Source organism: Chenopodium album, chromosome 21 (genome assembly GCF_948465745.1).
Source record: "Chenopodium album chromosome 21, dcCheAlbu1.1, whole genome shotgun sequence".
In the NCBI taxonomy this organism is placed as follows: domain Eukaryota; kingdom Viridiplantae; phylum Streptophyta; class Magnoliopsida; order Caryophyllales; family Amaranthaceae; genus Chenopodium; species Chenopodium album.
The window spans coordinates 32,163,990-32,181,025 of NC_137854.1; the positions used below are offsets into that span (position 1 = coordinate 32,163,990).

The 17,036-nt window shown below is 34.2% G+C and overlaps 1 protein-coding gene across 2 annotated transcripts; it reads left to right on the top strand.

The window, feature by feature from the left end:
* Positions 1-1,161: 1,161 nt before the first annotated feature.
* LOC145600109 (ribonuclease E/G-like protein, chloroplastic) lies at positions 1,162-16,529 on the top strand. 2 transcript variants are annotated; one of them, XM_081655993.1, is made up of 12 exons: positions 1,162-1,332; positions 1,884-2,121; positions 2,209-3,530; positions 3,680-3,997; positions 4,175-4,216; positions 4,805-4,929; positions 8,223-8,370; positions 9,872-9,944; positions 11,339-11,451; positions 12,278-12,397; positions 12,660-12,815; positions 15,613-16,528. In XM_081655993.1, exons 2-12 carry the CDS (start codon positions 1,884-1,886, stop codon positions 15,790-15,792), a joined length of 2,835 nt encoding a protein of 944 aa, XP_081512119.1. In that variant the 5' UTR covers positions 1,162-1,332; the 3' UTR covers positions 15,793-16,528. The 2 variants fall into 2 exon arrangements, with proteins under 2 accessions (XP_081512119.1, XP_081512120.1); XM_081655994.1 differs by lacking the exon at positions 1,162-1,332 and having other exon boundaries at positions 1,982-2,121; positions 2,198-3,530; positions 15,613-16,529.
* The last annotated feature ends 507 nt before the right edge of the window (positions 16,530-17,036 follow it).

The following is a 17,036-nucleotide window of genomic DNA, read 5'->3' on the forward strand; positions in this document are numbered from 1 at the left end:
TTTTTTCATATAGGTAAGAAAAAGAAATAGCATTAGGAGTTTTAGACTTGACAATCTTGACCCAAACCCGATGACCTGACCCATGACCCAAAAAATCGACCTGAAAATGACCCGAAACCCGAAATTGACCCGACCCGATCCATACCTAACTAGAAAAGCGAGTTGACCAGACACCCGACTGACCCGACCCGAAGTTGACCCGACCCGAAGTGTTTGACCCAGACAATTCGGATACCCAAAATTGACCTGAACAGATCTGATACCCAAAATATCCCGAACTAAAATTACCTTATAATTGAACTAAAAATGTCTTGTGCCAAAAAATAACTTAACTTGTTCATCTTCAATCGTAGCCAAGCTCATAAACCGAATTGATAGTTATAAAAAAAAATGTATTTCGTATAAAAATATTGAGTTGAGCTTGATCCACTCATGAAACAACCCAAACATGACCCGATCGGGTTTTGACATGTCCTGAATATGAACCGAACATAGTGACCTGAAATTGACCCAACCCAAACACGACCTGATATCTCACCCGAGTCATAGCCGAAACACGAATCGATCCGATCCGACCTATACCCGACCTGAATGTGAACCGACCTAGACTCGACCCGAATGACTCATTTGCTAGGTCTACCTCTAATGAGGATCTCATAAGAGGAATTCTTAAGGGCACTGTTTGGTAGTAAGCTTATTGGGGGTATATTAACTTATTTGACTAGTCAAACAAGTTAATGCAAGTGTTTCGTAGTAAGCTTATTGAAAAAGCTTATTCAACTAAATAAACTCTTTTTGAAAAAGCTCATTTTAGGAGCTTTTTCAATTAGTTTATTCATTAATTATTGTGAAATGACACTTATAACCTCATTTAATTTAAAATCCTATCTAAATTACCTACCCCACTATTAGCTTATTGGTCATTTCACATACTCAATCACCTTTAAGCAATCAGCTATTTACCAAACACTTTAAATAATCAGTTGATACAATAATTTAGTCAAATCAGTTAATAAAATCAGCTAATCAAAATCAGCTAACTCAATTAGTTTCAGCTTTCAGCTTTCTCCCAAACAGGGCCAAGGTATCGGAAGAAAGATTGGGAATTAAACTTGAGGTAAATTCGCAAGTCCCAAGAGGTAAATTTTACGAAACTATGCCCCTTTCCCTTTTCATCTTCTCCGCTTCCCTCCCTTATGGGCCTTATCTTACTTCTGCTATAGCAAACGCCTGACGGTAGGCGACGACAGACCCAAACAAAAGCAGCCATTTTTTCTTTGCTATGTGTAGCTAAACAAGCAGGAATCTCATTCTCTATCTTCACCATTCAATGTAATTCCTCTTCTTCTCTCTCCCCACCATTCTATTTCTAATGGGTATTATTTATATTCTTTTTTGGTGAATTAATCAGCTTCAATTGCTCAATTTGATACTTTGCACATTATCTGTTTGATAAAATGAATGACTCTAAGAGTTAATGCTACTTTGGGTATTCTAACTATTTCACAATATACAAGTTATTGTTAATTTAATGGTGACTGGGAGTACATGAATTTTGGGTTATTCTATGGTGGATTATTGAACTACTGGTTATAATTACTAAAGCTGTGAAAGTTACTAGAATTATGCTATTCATAATTATAAGCGAGAAGAATTTAATGGGAATTTTCAAATATACTTTGATAATTGAGTCAAATTTAGTTGCTAATGTGTTGCAGGGTTTTGTATGTATTTTATTAATGTTAGGATGGAGCTAGGAAAATGGAATTTTTTTCCCTGGGCCGAGGGCGGCTGCGCCTTCTGCCCTGGCTCAGGGGGTGAGTCTTAGAGTTTGTTGGATTCTAGCTTCCTTACCAAATTATTGTTTCAATGTATCTTAACAGATGGTTTGTCCAGTGAATTGTCATTACAATTGTTTTATAAGAGACGGTAGATGGACCTGTTATGATGCAATCTGGAGGGTGAAACCTCGATTTCCTTTGGCAAATAATTTACATGAAAGACATTATGGGGTGACTTTGGCAAGATTATACAAGACGAGGCCTAACACTCATTTACAAGGTTCTTTAATCCAGGAAAAACACCTTCCTGTCCAGCCTTCATTAACTGCTTTTTCTAAAGGTATTATGGGCATGTTTGTATTTGGACATATGAAATTTCTTCTTTAGGTAAGCTTCTGAACACTTAATGCTTTCAGTGCTTTGACAGATCAAGAAGACATTATGGAATACTTTGACAGTGATTCCCTACGAGAAAAGCCCTTTTTAGATGATCTTGTAGTTACCAATGGATACTATTTTAGAAGTGAAGACTCAGATAGTCTAAATGATGAAGCGACCGACTTTACTGAAAGAAATCAACCTTTGGAGGAGCCCTGGTTGATGCAGCCATGTGCTACCTCTCAATATGCTGAAAAAGACTTCGATGCTCACATTAATTCCTATGACCGAGAAGGAACTTTGAAAAACTTTCCAAATGATCACGATATGTCACAGTCATCGCCTAATAATTTCAGATACGGAGGTGAGTACTTCATTGAAAGTGAAAAAATGTATCATCAAGTTGATGGTGACTTCAATTCTACCTGGTCTTTCTCTGAGAGAGACCATCCTGTTGAGGATCCCTGGCTCCTATATCCGATGCTTGATTTTCCAGAAACTAATGACAGCTTAGTTTCTGAAACTCCCATCATTGAGGAGCCTACTCAAGATGAGGCACGTCTTCAAGAACTGCAGGAACAGCACCATATTATTTCAGAAAAGCTGCTTTCTGGAACAGAGAGTAATCTGCTTCCACCAGTGGGTTTAGTTTCTACTGAGATATTAATCAACTGCTCTATCTGTACCATGCAAAGGATAGCTGTACTTGAAGATGGAAATCTAGTTGAGTTGCTATTAGAACCTGTCAAAAGTAATGTGCAATGTGATAGTGTTTACCTGGGAGTAGTTACAAAACTTGTTCCTCATATGGGTGGTGCATTTGTAAATATAGGGAGCTCCAGACCCTCTCTTATGGACATTAAGCATTATAAGGAACCTTTTATATTTCCACTCTTTGATACTTCAAAGGAATATGATGTAACTTGCCCTCCATCATCCGTGCTTGAGAAGAACTTAGACATCAGTCATTTTAAACAAGCATTTTTGGAAGAAGATGATGAACTTGCTGATGATGATGTGGAGGTTGATTTTGAGGATGAAGAATTTGAGGGACATGTAAATGAAGATACTATGGATTTCGATAAAGTTCAAACGGGAAATCTTATTCAGATTAACAGTAATGGAACTGGCTCAAACCCTGGGAACTTTGAATTTCAGCTGGATGGGAATGGGAACCATCTAAAAATTCAAACTGATACCCATCGTTCTGTGGTGAATAAACATAGGAGCACCAGTGACATCCACAGTGCGGAAGAAATGTGGGCTAATGTTCGCAAAGGCACTAAGATACTTGTGCAAGTTGTAAAAGAGGGGTTGGGTAAAAAAGGTCCGACATTGACTGCTTATCCAAAGCTTAGGAGCAGATTCTGGGTAAGAACTGCAAAAGATACATTTTAAACCCAAGGTTTCTCTTTGTTGACGTATTTTCGTTTTCAATTATCAATTGGTTAAGGTGGATAAATGCATAAATCTGTGTGCTCTTTTTGAAATTTGTGGAACTTCTTTCCTTTCACTGTTAGGTGTTGATCACCCGGTGCAAGAGTATTGGAGTATCAAAGAAAATTTCTGGGGTTGAACGCACACGCTTGAGAGTCATAGCAAAATCTTTGCAGCCCCCTGGTTTTGGTGTGACCATCCGAACTGTTGCTGCTGGTCATTCTGTAGAAGAATTGCGAAAGGACTTGGAAGGGTTGCTTGCAACATGGAGAAATATTGTTGAACATGCAAAATCTGCAGCACTTGCAGCAGATGAAGGTGTTGAAGGTGCTGTACCAGTTATTTTGCACCAGGCAATGGGGCAGACACTATCTGTTGTCCAGGATTATTTTAATGAGAAGGTTTGCTGCCTCTGATACAATTCCCTATAATTTTACCTTTTATATTCATACAGACATTTTGAAATGCTTTTCTGGGAGTCCAATTCCTAGTATTTCAATGGACTTGTATGCTGCAAACCGTTATTTTATAATTAAATATTACCTGCCTTATTGTCTTATCTTTTTTATTCTGTTCAGGTTAAGAGAATGGTAGTAGACTCCCCAAGAACATACCATGAGGTATGAAATGAAACTCACCCTTCGAATTTATTTAGTTGCCCCTTTACATATGTTTTAGTTGTTGTGGCTATATTACACCCCAGTCTAAAGGTGTGTGGTGGACAAGCTCAAAGTTTTAAAATTGATAGCCCTATTATTGAAGATTTGCATATATAATCGACTTTATATGTTTCCTGGATGTAGACCATGTAGCTGTTATAGCAGTTTAGTAGATTTAGTAGATCTCTTTTTTTTCTTTGGGCAATAGAATTTGAATTTGATCTGCAGGTCAATCATTAATCATTCATCTTATCTTTCCAAGCTTTTGATCCTCTACCATCCAGATGAAAAAAGAAAAGAAAAGAAAAACCTGTTTGTGAACACTGGTTCTTTCAGAATGCATATTAGTTAGGCTTATTGACTTACTCGTTCGATTCTTCAGGTAAAAATGAAGAGGTTTTTTAAGCTGTTCTGAAACAGCTTATTTGCCTAATATAGTGTAGAAATAAATTCTTGATCATCATTGTTGTAATATGTTATCCATGTATCTTGATAATCTACACATGTTAAGGTGTGTCGGACTTTGTTCTTATATGATGTTCTTTCCAGGTGACCAATTATCTGCAGGATATTGCTCCGGAGCTCTGTGATAGAGTTGAGCTACACAGGAAAAATGTTCCTCTTTTTGATGAATTCAACATTGAAGAGGAGATCAATAATATTCTTAATAAAAGGTGAGGATGCCCAGAGTCAATTTTCCAAAGGTGTGGTTTGTTGTAATTTTTGTGTTTATTTACATCTAGTAGTTGGACTTGATCTTACTCCTCCAAGTGTGCTTTTTAGAATGCTTATATTAGTAGGTTCAATCTGAACTACCGTTTTACTGGTATTGTCTTGTTAGGGTTAAACTGCAAGTAGGGGGATTTTGAATTGATCTTGTTGCCATTGTTATGTACTTATGCCCTTGGTTTATGTCAATATAATTTTAAAGCATTGTCATAAACAAATTAGCAAATTTTTCATAGAATTATAAAAAAAAAAAAAAAAACTCTATTGGGCATTATGGAGGAGAAAAGTAGTGAAAAAGAATTTCAAAAAAAATAAAAAATAAGAAAAGTAGTGAGAAAGAAGGAATGAGAGAATGATGACCAAAATTCAGATGGGTCTTGGTGAAGACCAAATTAAATTCTGATCATCTCTGCCAATTTCTCTGTATGTTCCCCATCTAAATGAGTGGTTGATATTTCGTTGAATAATATCATTAATAATTAGCCGCACAACATCTAAAATAATAATATAGATCTTTAAACCACATATTCAGGGAAAAGAACATAAATTTAAAATAACGATTAACATTTTTATTTTTGCATTCTCGGCACACTTCATATTCCACCAATAAAAGCTTGACGCAAGCAGTGAGAAATCTTTGCATCTTTCCAAGTAGAGACCTTCACAATTTAGACTAATGTTCTAATTGAGGAGTTGTTGACAAGACCTAAGCCCATATGAACCCAAATCACAACCCACTGGAAAAAAGAAAGAAAAAAAAAAAAATCTGTGGATGAGAATACAAACCCCCCAAAAAAGAAGAAAAATAATCCAAAAAATTGGGAAGAAAACTCTCATGGATGGAGAAAACATAACAACAACCAAAAAAAAAAAAAACTTGATTATTATAAAGAGGAAAATTTGCAAATTGCACCCATTTAAAGTTCTTATTTTGCAAATTGCAGCCATTTAGAAACAAAATTGCAAATTGCAGCCCAAAAGTTCATATAAATTGTAAATTGCAGCCCGATTTAACTTTTTCATCGGTTTACATGTCAAAAAAATCTTCGGTTGAGGTTTTAGGGTCCATTTTAGTCCTTAGGAGTCCGAATTGAACTCAGAATTATCAAAAAAATAACGTAAGTGCCTCGTTTTGCGTAACAAAAATGTATCGATTTTGTGGTAAACTGTAAAAATGAGACACTTACGTTATTTTTTTTCTAATTCCGAGCTCAATTCGAGTCCCTAAAGACTAAAATAAACCCTAAAACCTTAACCGAAGATTTTTCAACATGTAAGCCGATGAAAAAGTTGAATTAGGCTGCAATTTTCAATTTATACGAACTTTTGGGCTGCAATTTGCGAATTTTTTTTTTTTTTATTTTTTAAATAGCTGCAATTTGCAAAATACAAACTTTAAATGGCTGCAATTTGCAAATTTTTCTTATAAAGAAAAAGAGTTGGAGGTATTCTCATTGAAGAAAAAGAGAATAGCAAGAGAGTGGCAATATACGGATACTTCTACGAGTGGTTGATGTTGAAAGTACTCTAAGTAGAAAATTATGAGTGATTGAAGAAAGAAGGTATAATTAATCTTTTTATTTTCCAATTAATAATTCATACACCAGCTTACATACTACCTCTACCTCTGTTTCTTTTTAGTTGCAACAAAGGGCAAATATATGTGAGATAAAAAAATCCTTTATTGCAACTAAAAAGAGATGGAGGTAATATATTCCCTAGACGACAACTCTGGTAGTCTGGAATTTCTGATACTAATAGCTCTGTGATGTGATGGATTGATTTGTGTGTTGTCATAGGAAAGTGCTTGAGTTATTGTTGGAGAATTAAATGTATATGTTATTAAAAAAAAAAAAAAAAAAAAAAAAAAAAAGAACTGTATCAGGACATTGCATTAGTTGTGATGAACAACAAATGCCTCTAAGTCAAACTGTTTGCTCCTAATAAATTTTGTATGTGATATTGTGATGGGTCCCAAAACGTAACTAAATCCATGCCTATCTGTAAATTTCCTTGAGCATGTATAGCTAAAGAACTACTAAAATTGACAATAGAAAAGCTATAAATAATAATTGTGTTGGCACTACCATATAATAGGAGTCAGTGTAACTTATTTCCATTAGTTTACAAGCACAAAACCCAAACCCGTAGTAGATTCAGGCGATATTTTGGGTTGTCAGGGAGGAACAGTGACAAAGCAAGAAAAAGTTGACTGAAATTCCATAGTGATCGAGGGAATGAGAGCCTATGTCAAGTGTCATGTGCAAAGCTCTTTTGTGGCTTGATTGTGGCAATACCTGATCCATGGAAGACTTCAAAATATTTTCTTTCTCAATATATTTATTCCTTAGCTTGGTTATATAAGGATTGTAAATTATTTAGATCCTATTTAATTATTATTAATTTAGGATTAATCATATGCTTCCTAATACTTAGGATAAGAGTCTAAAGGAGAAAGGGTAAACTTCCTAGCAAAATCTAAAGAGGGTGGGCTCTGTTTGTTATAGTACCCTGAAATCTGGTGAAAGGAATATGAACACCTTGAAAGCTTAGTTGAGTGAGGGATTTGTAATACACAATTTAGGGAGATTGTGTGAGTTGGTTGAAAGATCATTATAGTGAGCCATTGCTCAATAAATTAATTTATGATAACTCTAATGAAATGGTGGTTTTTCTCTCTTTTTGCAGTTTTCCATGTAATCCGTGTTTGTCATTCTCTTTATATTTGGTTTGTTCATATTTGTTTTTCTTCTGTTAGTCTTAACAATCTCCCGCTAGGTTTGACAGTAATTTGCACAACTAATTGTTCGTGGCTGAAATTACTTTTAAGAAGATCATTAGGCCTGTCAAGCAATATAATGGTAAATGATAGTCACTTCATTGGTTTGCCCCATTGTTTTCACTTGGTAATACTTGGGAGAAAAAGAGGACAAAATGGTGACTAGAGGGAATTATCCAAAATTGGCATGTGTGGTTCTCACAATGTTCAACTTTCTATCTTCTTACTTTCATGGCCTCACACAAATGCCAGGGTATGTGCCAACTCTGAAGAAGCTACATACTTGCAAATGTTAGGAGATAGTCAAACTCCATGTATTTCTGACTTATGCATGCATCCGAAATTGCGCTCTCACAATATTGGTTTCCTTCTAAACAAGTTAAAACATTCTATGTGTTTGTTATCTTTGAATCAGTAAGGAACATACTTTAAATTTTGCTGATTGCATCTTGTTGTCAGGGTCTCTCTTCCAAATGGAGGATCTTTGGTAATCGAACAAACTGAAGCATTAGTCTCTATTGATGTGAATGGAGGACATGGGATGTTTGGTCAAGGGGCTTCACAAGAGAAAGCTATTGTTGATGTCAACCTTGCTGCTGCAAAACAAGTGAGACACTCTGACACCCTATGACCCCAATGTACTTTTGTGCTAATAAGTTTACTCACAAGTGCTTTGTGCTTGAAAAGGAAATATTGCATTTTTTGTTAAACAAAATTAAATGAAAACCAAATTTATATCGCTGATTTCACTTCATTGATTATGGCCCTATTTGGCAGCTTCTTCATCCAAACCCAAAAGAAGGTTACGTTTGGTGGGTTTGCATGGTTAATAAAGAAAATAGGATATTGGAAAACAATGATTAGCTATCACACACATTAAGTATTAAGGCATCAAATTAACTTTGAAAATAGGAATATTTGCATTGGGAGTAGGTAAATAATTTAGTAAATAAGAACAGTTGCATTGGGAGTATGTAAATTTTTTTTTATAAATGGGATAGTTGCATGGAAGATATGTATATACGAAGGAAATGTGTGAAAAAAAATATATATATATATTAACTTTAAGAAATAATTGAAACGTAATCATTAAAGGGGAATGCCAAAAAGGTCAAACGTAACCCTCTTTCAGGAGTGAAGGGAGTAGCTTTTAGCTGCTTTGACCAGCTAATAGCTATTAGTTGTTTTGACTAGTCGATTGTAATTAGTTGTGTGTAAAATTGTTTGGTAAATAGTTGGTAGTAATTAGTTGTTTTAGAGTATAAAACAACCAAAAAGCCAAAAGCTCTTTAAAAAATCTCTTCATTTGAGCTTAGAGCTTTTTGGTTCAAGCTCTTTAACAAAACTATTAAACAAACACTCCAAAGAGCTTTATGAAATGGTCAAACATCTCTTTTTGCTCCAAAAAGCTCCTAACCAAATACCCCCTATGTAAATTTCTAAATTTATGATGGTATCTTATACATCAATGTGTTTATCTTAGTGTGGGACTCTTTATCATAGTGTGTGATTATAGCTGACTTATCCTTTTGTTGATTAAGTTTACAATTTAATACTTGAAGCCCTAATGGCTCACTATACGCATTAAATATGTTTCGGGTATTGGAATTACTTTAGGAATCTATGAATAAATTACATGTCAACTGTGTTTGTTTGATAATTCTTTTATCTTTCTTATTTTAACCTTTTTTTTGTTTATATATTTTTTGATTCTTTCTTCTTTTAGCTTAAGGGCTGCATATATCTCCTTATTTTTATGCGACAGTTTATTGTCTCCAGATGTTTCTTTTTCTATTTTTAAAGCTCTTGGAGTATAATGCTATTCATGTTTGCATAACTAAACAAGAATCACTTTTCCTTCATCAAAAGTGTTATTCTTTTGTGTCATTGGTGAAAGGGATACTAGAATCAGTTTTCCTTTATCAATAGTGTTACAGAATATCTTCAGATAATTAGTTACAGTACACTGTTAGACTTGAAAACTGCATTATTTTAAAATATTTAATGATCTTCTTTTGTTTTATTGGTGAAAGGGAAGAGAATCAGTTAGATGTAAAAATTACTATTCTTTGTAAGAAAGAATACTTCTAACAGCATTTTATTCCTAGATTGCTAGGGAATTGCGTCTCAGGGATATTGGTGGCATCATCGTGGTAGATTTTATTGATATGATGGATGATTGTGAGTAAACCTCTGCTATGATTTCTTCCCTCCATATGTTCCTGATGTGTGTTTTCATTTTGTTATTTTCTTGGCAATAGTATAAAGGTGTGAAATTATGCATACTTTAAGCAGATTCAGAATGCAGGGACGAATAAACATATTGATAACTATGTGCTTTGTTGATTAAGTCATTTCTCAATAGGCAATATTAAGTTATTAGCCTCAGTTCTTGAAAAGTATAATCATGTTGTCTTAATCTTTTCCAATTGATTATAACGAGACCAGCAGACAATGAGAATCCTACTTCCGTGGCAGCTCTTTGTCATCTATATTGCAATGCTTTTCACAAGAGGGGTGAATTTGTAGCAATCTTAATGGAACTTGTTTGTCTTATGAACTCTTTCAGCTTTGAACATAATAGAGTCAAGACACTTTATTCTTGACACCAATTTACAAAAATTATTAAATCACTGAGGTTCTCTGCCTTCTATTCCTTATCCTTTGAACTCTTGAAAATCATTTTTTATTCATTACAACTTGTTGATCTTTTGTTGATGATCCCACTTCTAAATTCAGGGAAAACAAAATAATAGTGTTTATTTTTATTATATAAGTATGTTTGTCAACCTTTTATCCCCTTTTTCACAAATTCTTATGTGGCTAGCCACATGGTGTGGCCACTTCACATAATCACATAGAAGGTAATTAGTTAGGTAATAGGGGGTTACGGTGATGAGCAAATGGGGTTACCTTAACGTATGTAAGTTACTTAAATGAGAAAAAGGGATTACTCTCTTAAATAAGTGAAATTATTCTTTCATTTTTTAAAACAAAAGAATAGAGGTTACTCGAATGAACAAATGGGGTTACTTATTTCTAAATTACTTGATTTTACCCGTATAATGAATTTGGGATACTTTTATGGATAACATGGAGTTACTCTTATGAAAAAATGAGATTACTCATACATATAAATAAATATTACTCTTATAAACCAATGTGGCCACACCGTGTGGCTAGCCACATACAAGACTTACCCTGTATTTTTTGGTTTTGTAAATTATTGATTGAGCTGTTAGGTAAACACCGTTACACTTGATTATTGTTCTTACTTTACTCTATAATGTAAAAATACAAGTAAACTTCACACTTTGGTGATGTGTTTGCAAAATTTACAATTCGAGCCTGGCTTTAAATTACTTTTCAGTTCTGGTGGCCTGTTGTTTGCTTTGATTATCCCTCCATTATAATAGTTAGACAAAATATCACCTCTCTTAAGTCCTGGAAAACATGGTTAGACAATAAGACTTAATATAAAGGGAATCCTGCTTGAGAATCAGAACTTGCCAATGTATTTCCTTTTATCTTTCCCTTGATTTTTTTCTTTTTTCTGGCTGATGCCTTCTTTCCAGCAAACAAAAGATTAGTCTATGAAGAAGTGAAGAAAGCAGTTGAGAGGGACCGTTCAATCGTTAAGGTTTCTGAATTGTCCAAGCATGGACTTATGGAGATTACCAGAAAGAGGGTATGTATTGAATGTTAATGCTTCATTCCTCATGTATCCTTGATCCAAAAAATGCATTAGGTTGGCTTTGTGTTAAAGGTTCAGTGTACGTTCTTTATCTTATTACTCCATTGTGTCTGATTTTTTTTTTTTTTTTTTTTTTTTTTTTTTTTTTTTTTTTTTTTTTTTGAATGAAACATTTTTTAAAGCTTAAATTGATTTATATTTTTAGGCTCGTCTAGGTAAATCGTTTTATAACATTATCTTATAGAATTTTATTCAAGGATCTTTTGTCACAAAAACTTAGAACTACATTATTGTGTTGTACCTTAAGTTTAATATCATTTTGTCAATTAAGAGCAAGATGCTTACTATATTTAGTGGTCAATTTCAAGGTGTATACTGTATAGTGTGACTAGTGAGAAGGGTCTAATAAGGTATTTCAAGGTGTATGTTGTATACTGAGTTGTAGGGAAAAAAAATGTCATGAAGTCATTTATGAGAAACCTTTTTAGGAGATTCTTTCTTTTCAAAAAGAAAAATAATGCTGTATATAAAGTAGGTGTTGATAGGGTTCCCACGATTTTTTTTCTCTGTTGGTAAACTACTGGTGAAAGTTTAATCAAAAACGGTCAATATGGTGGTGATCTTGGAAGATTAAGTGAGAGAAAAATATTATTGTTTGTATAGTGGATCAATCAATCAAAGCCTTAATCCCATAAGTGATTATTCCGTGTAGTCATCGACTAAGTTACAATGAATGCAGCTCAAAAATTCAGTCATGAATGCTGGAGTTTAAAAGTTACTTTATTATCTAACTGTTACATTCTTAACATAATTTAAACAGGTACGCCCAAGTGTGACATTTATGGTAAGTGAACCATGCACTTGCTGTCATGGTACTGGGAGAATTGAGGCTCTAGAAACTTCCTTCTCAAAGATTGAGCATGAAATATGCCGCTTGCTAGTAAGTAAAGGTTTTTTTTTAAGATTTCTTCCTTTGCTTCACCCTGTAAAGGCAAACGTCCAAGTAGGTCCATTTGGTGTTGGACTCAAATCTGAGTTTTCCTTCATATAACTTGCTACAAAGGATTGTCTAAGCTGTTAATTCACATCCTCATTAGTCAGTTCGGAGGAGAGGATAAACTCTAACTCCTTTCATCTACTTTAATTTGCAACCTTTTCTTATATCCATTTTTAGTCTAATTCGTTGCCTTTCTTTCTATCAGGCAACAGTGGACCAGAAAGCTGATCCTGAGACCCCGAAGTCCTGGCCCAGATTGCTGTTGAGAGTTGATAGTTACATGTCTGACTATTTGACATCAGGGAAAAGGACAAGGCTAGCAACTTTGAGTAGCTCTTTGAAAGTTTGGATTCTTTTAAAGGTATGGCTGATTTCCTATTATTTGGTCATACTGACTGTTGAAAAGATAGATTGGTCATTGACACCTGACTGTTGCGGAGGAACTTGTTTTAATTTATAAATGCGCTTTAGGAACCAAATATCTTAAGCTGCAGGTATACACAGGTTTGAGATGAAATTTCATTAAATACATATACTTTTCTTTTTACTTGCAACAAACCATTTTGGCACGCAATTTATTTATTTATTTTTCTTTTTATTATTATTTTTATTTTTTGAAGAAAAATTGACAAAGATATTAGAATAGGTAATGGACTGATATTTCAGACTATGTAATTGAAAATTGTCAAGAGAATAAATAATGATAGAAGCTTGATATTTGATTGGAGATGGCCTTAAGGTTCACAAGATAGTTTGAGGCTATTAATCTCTAGTTTAGCACCTTGAGGTTTCTACTACTTTGCCACATCCTATTTATATTTAAGCACTTTTACAAGTTAACCTAACATTAATTATATTTGTCACTACACAATCAGAATATCATTTCTGCAGAAATCATGTTGCTCCCTTCCTTACTTTTTGTAGCAAAGAAAGAAGGAAAGGAGGGGAGGAAAAGAGGAAGAAGGGGAAGGAAGAGAAAGGGAGGGGAAAGGTGAGCTCTATTTTCTCTCCAAATCTCTCCAACTTTGGAGGGATTATGCTTATTAAAGAGAGGACAAATGGATCTCCCCCTCTCCTTCCCCTCCCTTCTAATTCTTTACCCAAACTAAATTGTCCTCCATTTCTCTTCTATTCTTTTCATTCCATTTCCATCTATTCAAACAAAGTGTTGGTGTTTCATTGATTATTTGTGTCCACATCTGCCATATTATCCACCTTTTCCCCTTGCTGCGGGCCTGCTGTTGCTTGTCTCTTCCTCCTTTGTCATGTATCTCAAGTTATTTACTCCTTCGAGTGTAGACCTATATTAGAGGTTCGGGTGTGTGGCCACCAGGTTCACCGAGTTCGTCACAATTAGCGAACAAATTAATTATATTACCTCCGTTTAATATTTTTTGCAACTTTGGAATATTTTATATCTCACAAATACCCCAAAGTTGCAAAAAATATGAAACAGAGATAGTAATAACATCACCACCAATAAGAAGAAAGTATTAAATTATTGCGGTTTAATTTATTAAGTTTACTTTGTCCGTTTACCTTTTCTAATCTCTTCCTCAGATAGCGTGCCAAGGTGTGTTGTAAGTAGAGGAAGTATAATTTTAGAATATAATCTTTAAAACTATTGTAAACAACAATTCAGAGCTAAAAACATTACCATGTCAAATTGTGAATTTGTGATGGCTGACTGACACAGTAATGAAAAATATCTGACACTTACCCTGCATAGCTGTTATGTAGGAGATTTCCTATTAGGTTTCCATTAACTTAGCAATCGAGATTAGAGGCATGATCTCATCCTTGGTTACTAATTCTGAACTTGGGGCAGCAATCTGCTCTATTTTCTCCTGATATTTTTTTTTGATAAAACTACTTTAACCCCCCTATTTTATACATTTGACACCCTATTACTCACTTGCATGCAGTCTTCATACTTGATTTATTACACTCTAAAATAAGGTTTCCTTCAGTCTGTCTCTAAATAATAAGCCACATATGATGGAAGGAAATTTAGAGATGTCAATGAAGGAGAGCAGGACAGGAGTCTGTTTCTACACATCCTTCTCACCTAATTATTTCATGCCACCCCCTAACTGCTCCCCATGACGGGTACAAATCTAAACCACCAAATCCTGTGGATACCCTCCATGAAGTAAATGTGTTCTTCAGCCAAGTTTAATATTCTACACTAGAATAGAAAGCTTGGAATGTCTAGCTTGAGGCCGCTTCTAATTAATGAGAAGAATCAACTATTAGAGTTAGCTAAGTCTACTCTCTTGACTGAACCTATTGGGTCACACCTATGCCATCCTTTGAATCAACAAACGAATTGGGTTGAAAGCCCAAATAACTGTCATTCATAAATTGCATAGATCCGGGTAAAAGGTTGTTCTTGCATATTAATGTTATATCATTAAATTATAGGGTATTAAGAAGGTTAAGAAAAATTGTTAATAATTTGGCAATTAGACTAGGGGAAAGCTTGATTGACATGATCGTACTGATGATAGTCATGGTGGGAGTCACCAATTGCACATTCTGGAGGTTGGTGCTCTCCGAGCAACAATTTCTCCATGTACCCTTATCAATATTCAACACGTAAATATATTTTTTCTTCTACAGCTACCGATAACATCATTATGTTGATTCCATCTAAAGTGCCCCTCCCCTAAATACTGAAGAATAGCATATGCATGTTCTTAACTATGAAGGTCATATGTATGTGTTAGTGTAGATTCGAATTTTTCCCCATTCTGTATGTTAACGACTGACCAGGAAGTGCAGCAAAACACTAGCTATGACCCACCTCAACTAAACCATTGCTAAACTTGACTGACTGAATTAAAAATGAGTCCCATATCTCCAATCCATCCAATATGCTACGTCTTTGTTCCTGACCTCCTGTAGTTATCATCCATAAGTGATAAGTCCATGGATCTTGAAATTTTTAAGGTCCTTAACTTTATATGTTGTCCATAGTTTTCATGTCTTTGAACCTAAATTGAAATATACTTCGTATATGAAACTGGAATATAATTTTTGTCTGAGTATTTATTTTTTCTTTTCTTTTTCTTAACATTACCAAGGATAAACTAGTTATACTACATATAATTGTTGCCTCTTGATTTGATCATCTCCTGCATGCATCACTTTACCAGGTAGCAAGAAATTTTTCGAGGGGTGCATTTGAGGTCCGACTACTTGCTGATGAAAAGGAAATAACGAACCAGCAACAAGTTGGTGGGGCCACTCAATCAGCTGAAGCTTCTACTTTTATACCCACCAAGAGAACTAAGTTGTTCCCTGTGAAGAGATGGAAGGCAGGAAGAAAATTATGACCATGGATTTTTATCGAAGTTGTTCTCAGTTATAAGTTGAAAGATGAGAAGGAAAAAAAAGGCTAGCGACATAACTTGAGATTCAAAATAATATCTAATGAACATTATAGAGCATCAAATTTTGGTGAAAGAAGATTTTCCAAATGATGGGTAGCCATTGCTGGTGTGGTGAACTCAAGCATGCAAGACAGGTTGGATGAACATATATCGAAACTATGAAGTGAAAAATCTGAGGAAATTATAACCTTGAATCTCCTGTCGTTGCACTTGTTTGGCATTCAGGGTTTATATGGGATTTTAGCCAATGTATTTGAATTTGTAGCTTCGCGAAGATCAGAGCAGCCAATGATTCTTAAATAACTGCTACAGCCTACGAGTCCAAGCTAAATCTTGAATTTTGAGTTATGTAGTGAAACCATGAAATATAGGGCATGCAAAGGGTGGCTCACTGGTTGGCTATGATTTTTTTTTTTTTTTTTTTTTTTTTTTTTTTTTTTTTTTTTTTTTTTTTTTTTTTTTTTTTTTGTGACGAGGCTATGATTTTGTTGTTTACATGTAAATTAATGTAATTTTCGAACTAAAATAATAGTGACTTGATAAGATTTTGAGTGGTACTCTCTGTAGTAGAGGTATGACTCAAAGAAAGTCTTGTGTGAATAAGATATTTTACTGTGCCAACTTTTATTCATTGAGTATTAATTTTTTATTTTTATTTTACGGCTATTTAACTTAAATTTGTATTCATTTTTCATATATTAACTTATTACAGTACTTTTTTGGGTTTAACCATTATTACTTATTATTACAGTACTTTATGTCTTACTCTTATATGTTAAACATATACAGACATGTGCAGCAATCAACAAAATTATAATTTTTTTGGATAATGCTAAATTTAACCCATAGGGCTTAGAATGGTATTAATTTATTAATGCATGACAATATCATGTCCAAATCAATGTAATTAATGTTACACGTTTTTTTCCTTTTTAACTCATTGTATATAAGGCTAGTTATAAGTAACTGGCTTATTTGTATTGGGACTTTGGGACTTTAGTTGAAATTATCCTGTCAAAATTATTGTAAAAAAAAATCCTACTATTTAAAACTTGGTATACTTGGTATAGTTTTTTTCCTTAGATTCAAGCTTGAATCCTACCAAGTGAGAGTACTCGAAAGTGACAAATCTGACAATCCTTTAACTTCCAAATATCTAGGGCACAAATACTGGACAAAAACAATTA